The sequence below is a fragment of the Osmerus eperlanus genome, chromosome 15 (assembly GCF_963692335.1).
Source record: "Osmerus eperlanus chromosome 15, fOsmEpe2.1, whole genome shotgun sequence".
NCBI classification, from domain to species: domain Eukaryota; kingdom Metazoa; phylum Chordata; class Actinopteri; order Osmeriformes; family Osmeridae; genus Osmerus; species Osmerus eperlanus.
Window position 1 is genome coordinate 13,775,594 of NC_085032.1, and position 15,581 is coordinate 13,791,174.

General features: G+C 49.4%; 1 protein-coding gene across 2 annotated transcripts in view; it reads left to right on the forward strand.

Moving 5' to 3' along the window:
• The window catches only part of LOC134035393 (solute carrier organic anion transporter family member 5A1), a 34,346-nt gene extending 18,785 nt beyond the window's left edge, over positions 1 to 15,561 (forward strand). For both annotated transcript variants that reach the window (XM_062480393.1, XM_062480394.1), the window contains 8 exons: positions 3,144 to 3,276; positions 3,692 to 3,909; positions 7,281 to 7,445; positions 10,142 to 10,340; positions 13,276 to 13,435; positions 13,623 to 13,864; positions 14,278 to 14,342; positions 14,965 to 15,561. In XM_062480393.1, the coding sequence (XP_062336377.1) occupies positions 3,144 to 3,276; positions 3,692 to 3,909; positions 7,281 to 7,445; positions 10,142 to 10,340; positions 13,276 to 13,435; positions 13,623 to 13,864; positions 14,278 to 14,342; positions 14,965 to 15,434 (1,652 nt within the window). In that variant the 3' untranslated portion in view covers positions 15,435 to 15,561. The remainder of the gene's footprint in view (positions 1 to 3,143; positions 3,277 to 3,691; positions 3,910 to 7,280; positions 7,446 to 10,141; positions 10,341 to 13,275; positions 13,436 to 13,622; positions 13,865 to 14,277; positions 14,343 to 14,964) is intronic.
• The last annotated feature ends 20 nt before the right edge of the window (positions 15,562 to 15,581 follow it).

Genomic DNA, 15,581 nt, shown 5'->3' on the forward strand with positions numbered 1-15,581 from the left:
TAGGGGGGTGGTGGGGTGGATGGAGGGAGGGAGGGAGAAAGCAGAGTGAGAAAGAACGAAGAGAAGAGGGGGCGATGAGTCGCGAAAGAGAGAGGAGAGAGAGGAGGAGAGAGAGGAGGAGAGAGAGGAGGAGAGAGAGGAGGAGAGGCCGGCAGGGAGAGCTGGACCCGGGTGCGAACGTCAGAGAGACAGGAAGAGAGATCCAGCTGTAATCATCAGGCGGCCGTCATGCCAGACTGGATATTAATATAGAGGTTTGTGTAGGGGACAGAGAGAGCCAGGGGAAAGGGAAGGTTAGGATGTTACAGCTATCAATCAGCTTGGCTCCCCTCACTTAGCACAAACACACACACACACCCTCCATCCATCAGCACCTTTCACTGGCACGCACGAGGCTGCTTATCAACGTACAGTTAATACCAGTTAGAACCTTGTCATTGTTAATCACACCTCACTCCACGCAGGGTGTGCCAGCGCAGCCTACCTTATCCTACAGGGTCATAAACGGCAGCTTTTTATTGGTTGTTTCTCCTCATGGGGGATGAATGATCTGTGAAGCACGAGCGCATGCTTCTCTGTAGCTCTTCTCCCCGTCTGGCTTTTATCAAGCGCTTTTAATCAGGAGAAGTGGCATGCAGACCAGGCAGAGCACAGGACACACACAAAAAAACGAGAGAGAGAGAGAGAGAGAGAGAGAGAGAGAGAGAGAGAGAGAGAGAGAGAGAGAGAGAGAGAGAGAGAGAGAGAGAGAGAGAGAGAGAGAGAGAGAGAGAGAGAGAGAGAGAGAGAGAGAGAGAGAGAGAGTAGGCAGGTGAGACAGCAAGGAGGACAAGAGAGACGGGGGGGAGAGCTCCTAAAGAGAGACCTTCCTCTGTCCCTGCCATGCCTGATGGATGCTCTCTCTTTGTCGCTCTGTCTCTTGCCCTCTCCCTCCCTCATTCATTTGGTTTCCGTCTCGGTCTCTCTCATTGTCTTTCTTTTTGTCTCTGTTTCTCTGTCTGTTTCTCAGTCTGTCTTTCCTATCTCGTTTATATGCTTGTGTCTGATTGTGATTGAGAGGTGACTCTTCGCCGGTCCCTGGTGATTGGAGAGGTGTGCTGCATGCCTGGTGCCGTGGTGATGAGAGGTGATTGATGTGTGATGAGGGCACGGGGGGCCATCTGCTCTCTCTTCTCTAGTGATGGAAACTCTCCTGTAGAGATGGTATCTCTCTAGTAATGGTCTCTAGTGATGCAGGTCTCTCCTCCAGTGATGAAGGCGATAACATCCACTTTCCTCTTACACTGCAAACACACACACACACACACACTTCCTCATCTCCTAGAACTCAGGCTCCTCCTTGCAAGAACACACACACCGACACACACGACCCTGCGGCCTGTTCTGGTCTGCATATCAATGGAGAAAGATGATCTAAGCTGGTGTGATTGATTGTTCCTCCCAGGCAGGCAGGTTGTCCATTCCTGTTGTCATCTGGCCAACCTGATGAATGAATGTGAAGGAGAGAGGTGCTACGCTGCCAAACACGTCCTCTCTGCTGCAGCGTGTCTGGGACTATGAGCATGTGTGTTTGAGATTTAAATCAAGTTTAGTGTTATTTGAATATGTGCGATGTATCAACACAGAAAACGCTGCCATGTCTGGTACCACCGCTGGTGTGTACTTACACAGTACGTGTGTCTGTGTAAATGTGTGCTTGCCTCTGTGTGTGTGTGTCTGCCCCAAACTGATAAAAGGATTTACAGATGGTGGCTCTTTGTGCCGAAGGAGAAGTTTGTTTCTCTCTGCATGCCTCCCCATGGTCCTGTTAATAAGCAGTGTTGAAGCAGGTCCTGGTTTCATTAGGCCCAGATAAGGGTGCTTCCAGCGCTTTTCAGCTAGAAGACGCCCATGCCAGTCGCCACTGGGCTGGCCCAGGATGAGGAAGCAGGGATTTCTTCCACGTATCAAATCCTCAGAGATCTCTGGGGATACAATTGTGTTTCCAGGGCTGCCACACAATAGAGCTTGGTTTTGTCTACAGTAAACAAAACCCAAATGTTGTGTGTGTGTGTGTGTCTGTGTGTTATGTAAACTGGCAAGGAGAAGTGATTCCCTTGGTCAGAGCAGGAAGATTAGAGATTAGGCTGTTGGTCACTGTGCACCTGCTTACCCAGAGTTTGAAAAACACACAAACACACACACACACACTCACACACACACATGCAGTTTGAGCCAGCATCAGAAGCTCATCTAACTGCCCAAACTGAAATACTAACCGACAGTGCTGCCGACAGTACAGTGTGTGTGTGTGTGTTTATGTGTGTGTGTGTTTGAAATTGAAATGCTGTTTTTGGGACTGTGGCTCAGACTGCCTCTTTCAGATCGATTCGACACACACACACACACACACACCTGGCTATGAAGGACATGCTCCAGGTGTAATTACAGACTCCCTCTCCTCCATTCCTGACTAATATCTCTACTGGACATCTCTAGATACATTTCCCAAGTCCCCAACAACTAATCTACCTCCAACTACTCTGACTCTCTCCTCTGGTGAGTTCACAACCTCTAACTCTCTCCAAGATGGGATGCTCCGAATCCCAGAGCTTAATGTCCTGCCCCATGGATGGATGTACTTATGTCCCTGGGCTGAAGACATGGCTGGAGTCAGCTCTTACAGACAGGTTGTTGAACATAGCCTTTTGAGGTTGGGATGTATGCCAGAGACTGGTCAGAGGTCAGTTGTTATAGGTGGGGTGGAAAACAGCTCAGGCCTAACGACCACCCCTGCTGGCCCCGTGTTAGCTTGTACTGCATGCTGAGTCATTGTGACACAGTGCCCACCAGGCGCCTTAACAAGGAGAAGAAATGAACGTGTTTGACCTTAAATAAGTGTTGTGTTTAATTCATGAAGGGAGCCAAAACCGATTAACCTAAAGTTAAACCCTCCTTAAGGCAAAAGACAAGTCTCTCTAGCCCTGAAATAACAACCTGCTGATGCACACTAAAGTCATTCATGGCAAGAGTGCGTGCGTTTCATTCACGACCGTGCCCACGTGCTGTGAAAGAGGCCCGTAGTGAGGCATTCAGTATCCAGTGATGGGATTGGCTGCACTTGTAGATCCTTGGTTGTAATTGGTTGTTTGTGTGTGTTTCAGCCATCATGTATGTGATGGGGGCTCTGGGTCCAGCCGCTGGGTACCTGCTTGGAGGAGTTCTTATCGGCTTCTACGTCGACCCCACAACCATCGTCAACATCGATCAAAGTGACCCACGTTTTGTCGGCAACTGGTGAGTGTTTCTTTATACGTGTGTGTGTCTTGGAGAGCCTGTGTGTGTTCATCTGTGTTTGTGTGTCTGTGTTTTTTAATCTGTGTGTGTGTCTGTGTGTTCGTCTGTATGTTTGGTGTTGGCTCATCTGTGTGTGTTGGTTGTTCTTTGTGTGTGTTTGTATGTATCCGTGTTTGTGTGTGAATGTGTGTGTGTGTCTGTGTGTTCGTCTGTATGTTTGGTGTTGGCTCATCTGTGTGTGTTGGTTGTTCTTTGTGTGTGTTTGTATGTATCCGTGTTTGTGTGTGAATGTGTGTGTGTGTCTGTGTGTTCGTCTGTATGTTTGGTGTTGGCTCATCTGTGTGTGTTGGTTGTTCTTTGTGTGTGTTTGTACGTATGTGTTTGTGTGTGAATGTGTGTGTGTGTGTGCCCTCAGGTGGAGTGGGTTCCTTCTGTGTTCCGTGGCCATGCTGCTCGTCATCATTCCCATGTTCGCCTTCCCTAAGAAGCTGCCCCCACGCCCCAAGAAGAAGAAGAAGAGGAAGAAGATCTGCTCTGCCGAGGACGTGTCCAGCGATGATGATGTCATGAAGGAGAAGAACAGCCAAGCCCAGAACGTCCCCTCGGCCATGGGCTTTGGAAAGGACATCAAAGGTAAAGAGATCAAACGCCAGGATCAACGCCACGCTTACTTATCGGCCTTGTTGTAGAGAGAGAGCGTCTCTCCTCTGCAGAACCTGTGAGATTTCGATCTGGAAAACGGCCCTTTAATCCAATCAATGCTCAGGATCAATCATTTGATCGAATGGTGGTGTTAGAGGCTGACTTCCTCACCAGTTTATATTGACCACGCTGGTTCAGGACGATATCGGAAGCAGCCTTGAATATCCAATGTCCCAGGCTGCCAGTCCCTTGCACCATGGTGCGTTATACAGTATTAGATCATGCTAATATGCTAGATCTTCCTATACCTCCACATGAAGATGTCCTCTTTTCCAGAGGGCTGGTCCCTCAGCTGGACTGTTCTCAGTCCCAGCTCTCTCTCTCTCTCTCTCTCTCTCTCTCTCTCTCTCTCTCTCTCTCTCTCTCTCTCTCTCTCTATCTATCTATCTATCTATCTATCTATCTCTCTCTCCCTTGCTCTCTCTCGCTCTCTCTCTCGCTCTCTCCCTCGCGCTCTCTCACCCTCTCTCTCTCTCTCTCTCTCTCTCCCTCTCTCTCTCCCCTCTCTCTCGCTCTCTCCCGCTCTCTCTCTCTCTCTTAAATGAGCTCTCTGGGGGACTGCGGCACGTTTCCGCAAGAAGCAGCCTCACAGACACACACAGACACACACATGTTCAAACACACAAACACACAGTGCCTCGATTCTATGGGCTGTTTTATCGTATATACAGTACATGTAGTTAGTGTACCAGCTAAGGGAGAACACTGTAGGCTGGTGTCCCCAGGCCTCCTATCATCAGTTTAAAAACAACTTCAGGTCTATATATTTGTGTGTGTGTGTGTGTGTGTGTGTGTGTGGGGGGGGGGGGGGGTTAGAGTGTGTCCTTTGGGTGTGTGTGTGTGTGTGTGTGGGGGGGGGGGGGTTAGAGTGTGTCCTTTGGGTGTGTGTGTGTGTGTGTGGGGGGGGGGGTTAGAGTGTGTCCTTTGGGTGTGTGTGTGTGTGTGTGTGGGGGGGGGGGGGGTTAGAGTGTGTCCTTTGAGTGTGTGTTGAAAGAACATTTTCAGCACTTTATTCTGTCGAGAAAATCAGTGAGTGGCTGTTTTTTTCTGTACAGCTTGTGTTGACCTTGAAAGAATGAGAGAGCTAGTGTTACAGAGAGATCCGCCTGTGCGACTTATCATGTCTGAAATAAACGGGATGCGGCTGAATTATTAAGCTGTTGTCCCACTGGCCTAACCTCAGACTGTACAGCCCTCTGAACGACCTGAAGACACACACTCCATGCCACAGCCTGCTCTAACTGACCGGAAGAGAAGGGCATCTTTTACTAACTTAACTTTTATAGATTTAGTATGGCCAATTTACCAAATTGAACAAAACTATTTGTTAAAACATTTATTAAGGATGAATGAAAGCTGATTGGTCAGTGGAGATCCTGTCCTGAGCCTGATAGAGCTGACAGGGACAGATGCTTCAGTCTACAGGACGACCACACACACACACACACACACACACACACAAAGCCCCTAACAACAATTAAATAATTAATAATTTAAAGACGATAAATCTGGATCCCCCCCCCCTGCCAGGAGCTCTGGCAGGGTCTGGGTTCCTACAGCCCTCAGGAGGAGAGCAGCTGAAAGGGTCCTTAGCAACCAGGGCACCCCTCAAATCCCCCCGCCCCCCACCCCACCCCCAGGTTAACACACAGCTACATAACAGGCCTCATTAGCAGTTTTAAACCCCTCCTAACCCAATTCCCCTTCGTCTCCTTTGTTCTGTCCCCCATCGGTCTTGGCCGGGGTCGCCGGGGTCGCGGGGGTCGGAGCAGATTCAGAACAGATTCCAAACATTTTCGCAATGTTTTGGGTCTGAGCGGGTTATTATCAAAAGCCTCAAGTCCTCTTAATTATGACCATGGCCTCGTAATCCTCTGCCTTGTCCAAGGGTTTACTATGGAGATCTTGGCCCCAACTGTGTCCACACACGCACTCACTGCCATCCACACACACACCACACACACACACACACACACACACACACACACACACACACACACACACACACAGAGGGAGGGAGTAGGTGTTAGTTGGCTCCACACAGCAGCCAGGGTCCACTGTGGTGGAGAGAAGGGAAAGGGTTTGGTCTACGTATCGTAGGGCCAATCCAAGCAGACATGTCCTTCTGAAGTCATGTGCTTGTGTGCACCCCATCGGGCTGGGTGTACACTGTATGACCATGTATGAGTGCATGCGTGCTCGTCTGTACTTGTGTGTGTGTGTGGTGTGTGTGTGTGTGTGTGAGATCCAGTTCCAGTGAGAACGTTGCTTCCTGATGAGGTGTGAGAAGATGCATGTTCAGTTGGGGACTGGCCAGCACGTGTGACATCATCTGAGGCAGCCACAGCTGACATCATCCAGCTCTCTGGTGGCTGGGGCATCTGCTCACATCCCTCCTGTAGACACACTAACAGGAGACAACCACCTGGGTGTAGCTTTATTCTGTGTGGCTTCTATTGTTTTGTGGGGTTTTGTGGAGCATTGTAGGATTTTTACATTATATTACACTGACAAACATTTTAACTGTCCTTTTAATGCAATGTAGAAACTGCTGTCTGAACTGTGATGTGGCAACTGTGTCTTTCTGCAGTTAGGCCTTAACTGAGGGTGACCTTCCTGGTCTGCCCGGTAACAGTGTCTTATATTTATTCCATGACTGACAGGCATAATGACTGGGAAGACTGTGCTGACCCGGTCACATGGTGTTGCCCTCCTGGCCATGGTGACCGTGCACGGGCACTTGTGCCCTTGTTATGATGCAGTGACTGAGACACCAATCATGCTGAATGTGTGTCTATGCCTGTGTGTGTGCGTGTGTGCAGTGTGTCTATGCCTGTATGTGTGTGTGTGCGTGTGTGTGTACAGTGTGTGTCTATGCCTGTGTTTATGTGCGTGTGTGCAGTGTGTCTATGCCTGTATGTGTGTGTGTGCGTGTGTGTGTACAGTGTGTGTCTATGCCTGTGTTTGTGTGTGTGTGTGCAGTGTGTGTCTATGCCTGTGTGTGTTTGTGTGTGTGTGTGCAGTGTGTGTCTATGCCTGTGTGTGTTTGTGTGTGTGTGTGCAGTGTGTGTCTATGCCTGTGTGTGTGTGTGTGTGTGTGTGTGTGTGTGTGTGTGCAGTGTGTGTCTATGCCTGTGTTTATGTGTGTGTGTGCAGTGTGTGTCTATGCCTGTGTGTGTTTGTGTGTGCAGTGTGTGTCTATGCCTGTGTGTGTTTATGTGTGTGTGTGCAGTGTGTGTCTATGCCTGTGTGTGTGTGTGTGTGTGCCTGGCTGGTGTTGACGTGTGTGTTGATCTCCACAGACCTGCCCAAGGCTGCAGTGAGGATCCTCAGCAACACCACCTTCCTGTTCGTCAGCCTGTCCTACACGGCAGAGTGTGCCATCGTCACAGCCTTCATCACCTTCATCCCCAAGTTTATTGAGTCCCAGTTTGGAATTCCAGCCTCCAAGGCTAGCATCTACACAGGTGAGAGTTACTGTACCTGGCCCTGTCTACATCCAACCCATCCCCTTCCCCACGCACACTCACACACACACAACTCTCCACTCTCCATCCCTCTCCATGTTTCCACTCACCTGTGTCCCTGGCTCTGCTTTTGTGTCACACTGTAGACATCACATCTAAACACACATACAGTCCCTTCCAGTCCTGGGGCTGTTATGACTCTGACTGGGTTGTAATGGCTGGCTGGGTGGGTGGGCCAGTCACAGTGCTGTGGTTGCACCTCTCTGTCATCACTATGACCTCCACACACACACACACACAAACACCACACATGCACACACACTCTTCGGTACTTACCCTTCACTACATGAAATTGAACAAAGGTACTTAAGCATCCTACAATCTGTCATGCTTAAATTGTTTTGGGATTATTGAAGATATCTGGGCACTCATTAAAAACGCAACACTTAATGGCTGTGACAGCAAAACAAGATAGCAGGGATGGCTTCACCATATGTTAGCCAGCGGGAGATGGCCGTGCACACGCACGCACACATGCACACATGCACACAGTGTCATTAGCTCATTTCATCTGCCTGTTGCCAGGATACAGCAGGAGAGGCAAATAGGTGGTGTGGTTACTATGGCGACCCGGACAATGCCAAGCTGTTATGATGTGATAAGGGGCGAGGAGACCCCTCGTCAGATACGAAGACTGTCCCTGGAGCCGACGTCATGGAGACGCTGTCATCACTGACGTCGACACTGACCATTCACAGTCCCGCTTTCAGCCTCTGTGTCTTAGCATACAGGCATGACACTATACCTGTACTGTGGAGTTTATCACGGCTACGGTGACTGAGCCGGAGAGTGTTGCTTTTCAACTGCCTTTCATTGGCTCTGTACTCATGCTGTGCACAATGACAATACAGTTCAATCAAACGTAATAATGTGCAACAAAAAACAACAACACAATTATATCATATATATATATACAGTATCTTATGATTCTGATATTTTTGTTTATGTCTATAGTGTGTATTCCTAACTGTCTGTATAACAAGTGTGTAGAACCAAAATTCTGTCTTTTATAAAGGTGCGAAAGCTGTCATTGTTCGCTGCTCATTAGCACTTGCTACATAAATAGCTTTATGCTACACATCACACTAGACACACACACACACTAGACACACACGTCACACTAGACACACACACGACAAATCCCAGCTCCCTTATCTGCCTTTCCTACTCTGCCTCCTCCTTGTTTCCTCCACTGCAGCTTCTTACTCTCTCTCTCTCTCTCTCTCTCTCTCTCTCTCTCTCTCTCTCTCTCTCTCTCTCTCTCTCTCTCCCTCTCTTTTTGTCTCTCTGTCTCCCTCTTTTCTCTTTCCCCACCTGTCTGTCTGCCTCCTTCTTTCATTTCCTCTGTCATATCTCTTTGTCATGTATTTCTCATGGTCCTCGTTATTGGATTGCACTGAGCTCTCTGAATCTCAGTTTTCAATTTCAACTTCCTCCCTCCCTCCCTCTCTCTTCCTCTTCTCTTCTCCCCTCACCTAAAAAGGGAAGCCAATACACACACACACACACACACACACACAGACACGGATGGGTACACACACACACACATCCTTCTTTGTAATGGCAGTAAAGCAAGTGGAGTGTGATCATTTGGCTCTGATGTCAAATGTTCACCAGCACGTTTGGCAGTGTGTGTTTTATCTTTTCGCAGAAATGAAACATGCTGATATGTGTGTGTGTGTTTAATCCGAGTGCTTAGGCAAGCTTTTACCACAGAAACACTCTTATAGGATCATCAGAAGCTACAGCTGTTTGATGCCTGTCCCCCACTGAGGGACCATGCAAATGTGAGTGTGTGTGTGTGAGAGAAAGATACGAATACACACTGCTGTATTCCTCCAACAAACTCAGCAACACACACACATCCAGGGCAAATGAGCCCTCCAAGTGAGAACACATCTTTCTTCTCTGGTACCATGGTTTCAGCCTCCCCCTGGTCTTCCTCTGATGTTGTCCACCCGAGGAAGCCCATGGCTGGGCTGGAGGACAGACATGTGCAGCCTCTCTGGACCTCCACTACCCCAGTGGATTTATACACTGACCCCATCCTGCCAGCAGCCAGTTCTGCCCTTCTCATCATGTCATTTAGCCAGAGAAGGCAAAAGTACACACATCCTTCACTCAAGTAGAAGCACAGATACTCATGTTTAAAAATACTCTGGTAAAAGTGCTGACTACACCTTTTCCCTCAAGTTAAAGTAAAGAAGTATGGGCTCTGATATAACTTGTAGTATAAGTATAAGTAGTCATTACTACTACCTGTTTTTGGTGTTTTAGTAAAAAGTTGTCACATAATAACAGTGTAACAACAGTGTAATAACAACATAATAACAGGGTAATAATAACAGTGTAACAGCCTAGAAACCTAGCTTAGGCTCCTGTGGTCTGCTATACCCCCTCCCCACCCCCCCACCCCCCCCCACACACACACACACACACACACACACACACTGCAATTCAAGACAATTATCTGCTGACCATATTCCTGGAACCCAACACAGCTTGATTGTTATGGTTTCTTGCCCTTCTGTTCTGGTTCAAACTAATCAAATTCTCTCTCTGTCTACCTTTCTCTCTCTCTCTCTCTCTCGGTCCCTCTCTCCCTCTCCCCCTCCCTCTCTGTGTGTCTCCCCAAGGGGTGATCATTGTGCCCAGTGCGGGGGTGGGCATCGTGCTGGGGGGCTACATCATCAAGAAGCTGAAGCTGGGGGCGCGGGAGTCGGCCAAGCTGGCCATGATCTGCAGCGGCGTGTCCCTGCTGTGCTTCTCCACCCTGTTCATTGTTGGCTGCGAGAGCATCAACCTGGGCGGCATCAACATCCCGTACACCACCGGGTACGCTGCCACGGCAACCACCGCCCGCACGAACCACACTGAAGATTGACCGGTTTCCGTGGCAAATGTATTGTACTTTCATATGACAGGTTTAAATCATTTCGGCGAGATCCTAACTGGTTCCGATGATGCCGTGTGCATTCTCATGAACCTATATTGCGTAACAATAGTTTTACTGTAATAATACAGATATATTTTACTGTACACCATCAATAGCCTACAGTTATGAAAAATAATTGCTTAACTCTAACTGAATCCCTTACGTCTACACCTGCAGTATTGATATCACAAAGACCTGTGTTGAAATAATGAGAGCGTACACATCACCTGGGGTTCCTTCAGCAAGTACTGTATTTGGATAGAACCTGGGATTTTACTATCAACAAACAAACCGTCATCGATATCCTCCCTGGAGCTTCGGTATCATAATCCTTTTAGCCACGGGGGGCGGGGGGTCTGGGTGAGAACTCAGTGCTGCTCCCCTCCCCTCCAACACTTGTCTCCGAGCTGCGGGTGTAAGCGTGAATGACTCCTGAGTGTCTCTCCAGCTACACCCTGCTCTGCTGGCTTGACTCACTCTCACCTCCCCTATTGAGACGGCTTCTCCTTCAGGAGATCATCTCCTTGTGAGTCACCTGGATATCATGAAAGTTTGCCTTGAAAGTGGTGACACGTGGACTTTCACACATACTTCAGTGCAATAACCTAGCCTGTTATCTGATTGGCTGGCTGGCTGGTTAGCTGGCTGTTTAAGTGACTGTCTGATTGTAAACCCAGTCCTAATCTTGGTACTAAGATGTAATTGTTTTCTTTCTCAATACAAACTTTCGAGGGTAGGCCAGTGATTCCCTGTGCCAGAAGTATGACAGCGTGTTCAGTTTAAGCCCGCCCCTTTCTGGCAGTGTTGAAGGGGTCACATGACACATGCTATGCAGATCCCGCCCCCACAGCAGCATCATATTTCAAAACATGATGCCCGAGAGAAAAAGTGTTGCACTCTGTTTAACCCTTGTGTTATCTTCGGGTCATTCTGACCCATCAGTCATTGTGACCCACCGTCGTATTGCGACAACTTCACCGCATACAAAAACAAAGTGAAGCATTTTCTTTTAACCGTCGGGCTGTCTCAGACCCCCCACATTGCAAAGGTTAAAATAAAATGATTTGTATTTGGTTTTGTATTGGGTAAACACAACGATGGTTCGTTATGAACCTTTGGGTCATGTGACCCGAAGGCAGCACAAGGGTTAAACACTTCAGCACCCTTCTCATCAGACTTCTGACTTATTTCATTTACGACTCGTACTGTTGTCTTGAGGGTGTGTTTGTGGAGGTTCTTAACGTGAGACTGGGAGCTGTTAAGGTCTGCTGTGATGAAGACGACATTACATCATAGCCTGCTGGCGCTCCTATGAGGAATTTCAACTGTGACTTGTCTCAGTATCTCTCTGTCTACACTTGTGTCTCCACTAGGATCTTACTTCCTCAGTGGTGCTCCTATGCCTCACTGTCTCTCAAATTATATTCATGATATTCAGATACTCAGTGAATATAAAGGATCTATTCTACAGTGTCCTTAGACAGTATCATTGTATGGCATCGTTGTAGTGAAATATAGCCCTGGCACCTAAACTCTACCTATAAAGGCTCTCAACAAGGCAGGGTGGGGTCACGGCCCTTGTTCACCTTTGACCTCTGGCCTGTGTAATCCATTAGCTGACACTGACCAACAATGCCAGGAAAGCCACTCGCCTCACCGCTGCAGATTAAGGCTCTCTTTCTCCGTAAGCTGGACACTGTTTTTACGCAGCCTGGCGGAATCGCTCTGCACTCTGTTCCCGGCTAACATCTGGTGGGGCATGATGACTTTGTGTGAGGACAGGCTGTGTAATCACCATAGCGACGACTGACCAGGCCTCACTGAGCCGCAGCCAGACTCCCTGTCTGTCTCTCTCTCTCCATCACTCTCGCCCCCTGTCTCTCTCGCTTTCTCACCTCACCCCCTCTCACCAACAAACAGCTGAGCCCAGGGTCACCTGGGCCTGTGGTGACCTTTCAGCGGTTGTACCTCTTTGTCTCTGATCACATGATGCTAATATTGGGAGAGCCAATGCAGAGGCTTCAAACTGTTTAAAATATCGACAGTTGCAGCACTTACTAAGTTCATATTTGGGTTCTTATCAATATTAACACACACAGTATCACAGTGAGAGACCTGGGACCCTGAGTTCCATGTAGTTGTCCCAATGGGACTGAGGTTCTAGAACCCTCCAGTCTCTCCCGTGTACTCAGGATGTGTCAGTTACTTCCCATCTCTGTCCGATACTAAGTACAAATACTGTGTTACTGTACTTAAGAGGAATTTTCTGGTATCAGTACTTTAATTCACAATTTATTTTTATGACAACTTCTTACTTTCAGTGTATTACACTGGTATTACACTGGTATTACACTGGTATTACACTGTTGTAGAGGGAGTTAGCGATGTCGACATGACTGAGAATAAAGACATTGCTGATCACCCATGGCCATATGGGAGATGTTCCAAACGCTCCCTGGGAGTGTTTGGGTGGGGTTGGTGGGGTAGAGGTTGTTGGGTTCGTTGAGTCAACGGGGCCTTAGCCTGACCGGCCCCTGTTTGGAGGGGGGCCGGGCCTGTTTGAGTTGGCCTGAGGTTCTCACACTGCAACACATACTGTTGATACAGGCTCTCACGCTCTCCCCCCTCTCTCTCTCCCGCCATCTCTCTTTCGCCCTCCATCTCTCTCTCTCTGACATGTTAGTCAGAACATCAGCCTCTACCAACAGTGTTAACTGTTAACTGTTCACAGTTTTGTGATGAAATGTTAATTATAGTGCAGTTAAACGCTCACCTTCTTCCTCTCCACCTTTCACTCTCCCTCCCTCCCTCCCTCACACTCTCTCTTCGCTGCAGGCCTACTTTGACGATGACCCACAGGAACCTGACAGGCAGCTGTAATGTCAACTGTGGTTGTAAGATCCACGAGTACGCGCCAGTGTGTGGCTCTGACGGCATCACCTACTTTAACCCCTGCCTGGCCGGCTGCAGCACTGTGGGGAACGACAGCGCTGGGGTGAGGCGCAGACACACACACACACACACACAGGCGTATCTACATAGAGTTTACTAGGATTCTCATGTATAGAAGTGTTGTGTGTCACCTATCCTTTGTAGACAAAGACCACCAACCGTGTCTCAGACTGTGTGTGTGTGTACATGTGTGTGTATTAACATGACTCCATGCACCCTGTCCCCTACAGATCAGGAACTACACCGATTGTGGTTGCGTCCAGAGCAGACAGGTCATCACTCCGCCCTCTGGTGGCCAAGGCAACCAGCTCCAGCTGGTCATCGTCAAGACCTACCTGAACGAGAACGGCTTTGCCCTGGCGGGGAAGTGCGATCGCACCTGCAACACCCTCATCCCCTTCCTCATCTTCCTCTTCATTGTCACGCTCATCACCGCCTGCGCCCAGCCCTCCGCCATCATCGTCACCCTCAGGTAGGATAGGCTCCGCCTCCTCCCTCTCTGGTTCCGAGTCTGTCTGACAGCTTCCCTCAGGTCAGTGTTAGTCACCATGGCTACTGATGGGGGTTCTGCAGGGCTGACTGGATGCTAGGTAAACAGTCCCTACTGGGCTGTCCTGGCTTGGGGTTGTTTGCTCGACCCTGTCATTGGCTTTCACTTCGGCACCAGCTGCCACTGCTTTCGGTCATGACCGGGCATTTGAGAACTGTCAGTTCTTCTCTAATACCGTGTCAATAAAGTGTTCCTCTCTGTGTGTGTCTCTCTCTCTCTCTCTCTCTTTATCTCTCTCTTTCTCTCTCTATGTCTCTCTCTATATTTGTCTCTCTGTCTCTCTGTGTCTCTCTCTCTGTCTCTCTGTGTCTCTCTCTCTCTGTGTCTCTCCCCAGGTCCGTGGAGGAGCAGGAGAGACCGTTCGCATTAGGGATGCAGTTCGTCCTGCTTAGAACTCTGGGTAAGACAGGGATACCACAGGCTGTGTGTGTGTGAGAAGCTGCCCTGAAGCGGAGTGTGTGTGTGTGTGTGTGTGGAGTGGTGTGTGTGTGTGTGTGTGTGTGGAGTGGTGTGTTCAGACAGGTGGGGTGTGCCTGAGGTGGCCAGGCTGCCTCTGACCTTCCTGCCTCGCAGGAACATAGCTGCCATAACTCAGTCCTAATATAATTCGATATGTGCTGGGGGGCGTGTGTGCGTGTGTGTTTGTGTGTGTTAGTGTTGTGCGAGTTATCAATCCACACACACCCATCTGCCTGTAGAGGAACAATTTAAATCTCAGGTTCACCTGAGAAACATTTATTCTCATAGACAACACACAAGAATAATATTTTTCCCTTACGTCTACAGGCTATGCAATATGCTTTGAACTCGTCTAAATAACTTTTATCTGCTTATGCCTTAGTAAACCCTGTGTACAATAAATAGAAGACCTGTAGTATTTCGAGTTTTAATCTACGACAGTGAAACAAACAACAAAACTAGACACACAGTACCACCCGGTGGTGGTATACAGGCAGTGCAAGTCTACACACGTAAACACGAAACCACGGATCAATCTGGTGTTTGTTTCCCCTCCCCCACAGCCTACATCCCCACGCCCATCTACTTTGGCGCGGTGATCGACACCACGTGCATGCTGTGGCAGCAGGACTGCGGCGTGCACGGCTCCTGCTGGGAGTACGACGTCACCTCCTTCCGCTTCGTCTACTTCGGCCTGGCGGCCAGCCTCAAGTTCGTGGGCTTCATCTTCATCTTCCTCACCTGGTACTCCATCAAGCACAAGGAGGAGCGCGTGGACCGCTGGCGCCAGCACATGCCCCCGCTGGGCACGGTCAGCGACCTCATCTGCCACGTGGGCGGGCAGAAGAGCCACGCCCGCACGCGCTCCTGCCCCGTGTTCATCCCCGCACGCACCGACCCGCCCGCCGCCCTCCTGCTCAACCACGGGCACAGCAGCATCAGCTGTCCCGGGAACGCCCTCAAAGCAATAACCCCGCCCCCGCCGCCGGCCCCCCCTCAGCCGCACACCAACGGAAGCTCCGCCCACATCTGAGAGCAGGCCGCGCCTCTCCCGAGGGGGGGGTTCATCTTGACATGTGCCTTCCTGTTTCCTGTGTCCGCGCCTGCACGCGTTTTGTTTTTGCCGCCCATCGGAGGCTCCGCCGCTCTGATGGACAGGCGTGGGGTACCACCAGACAAA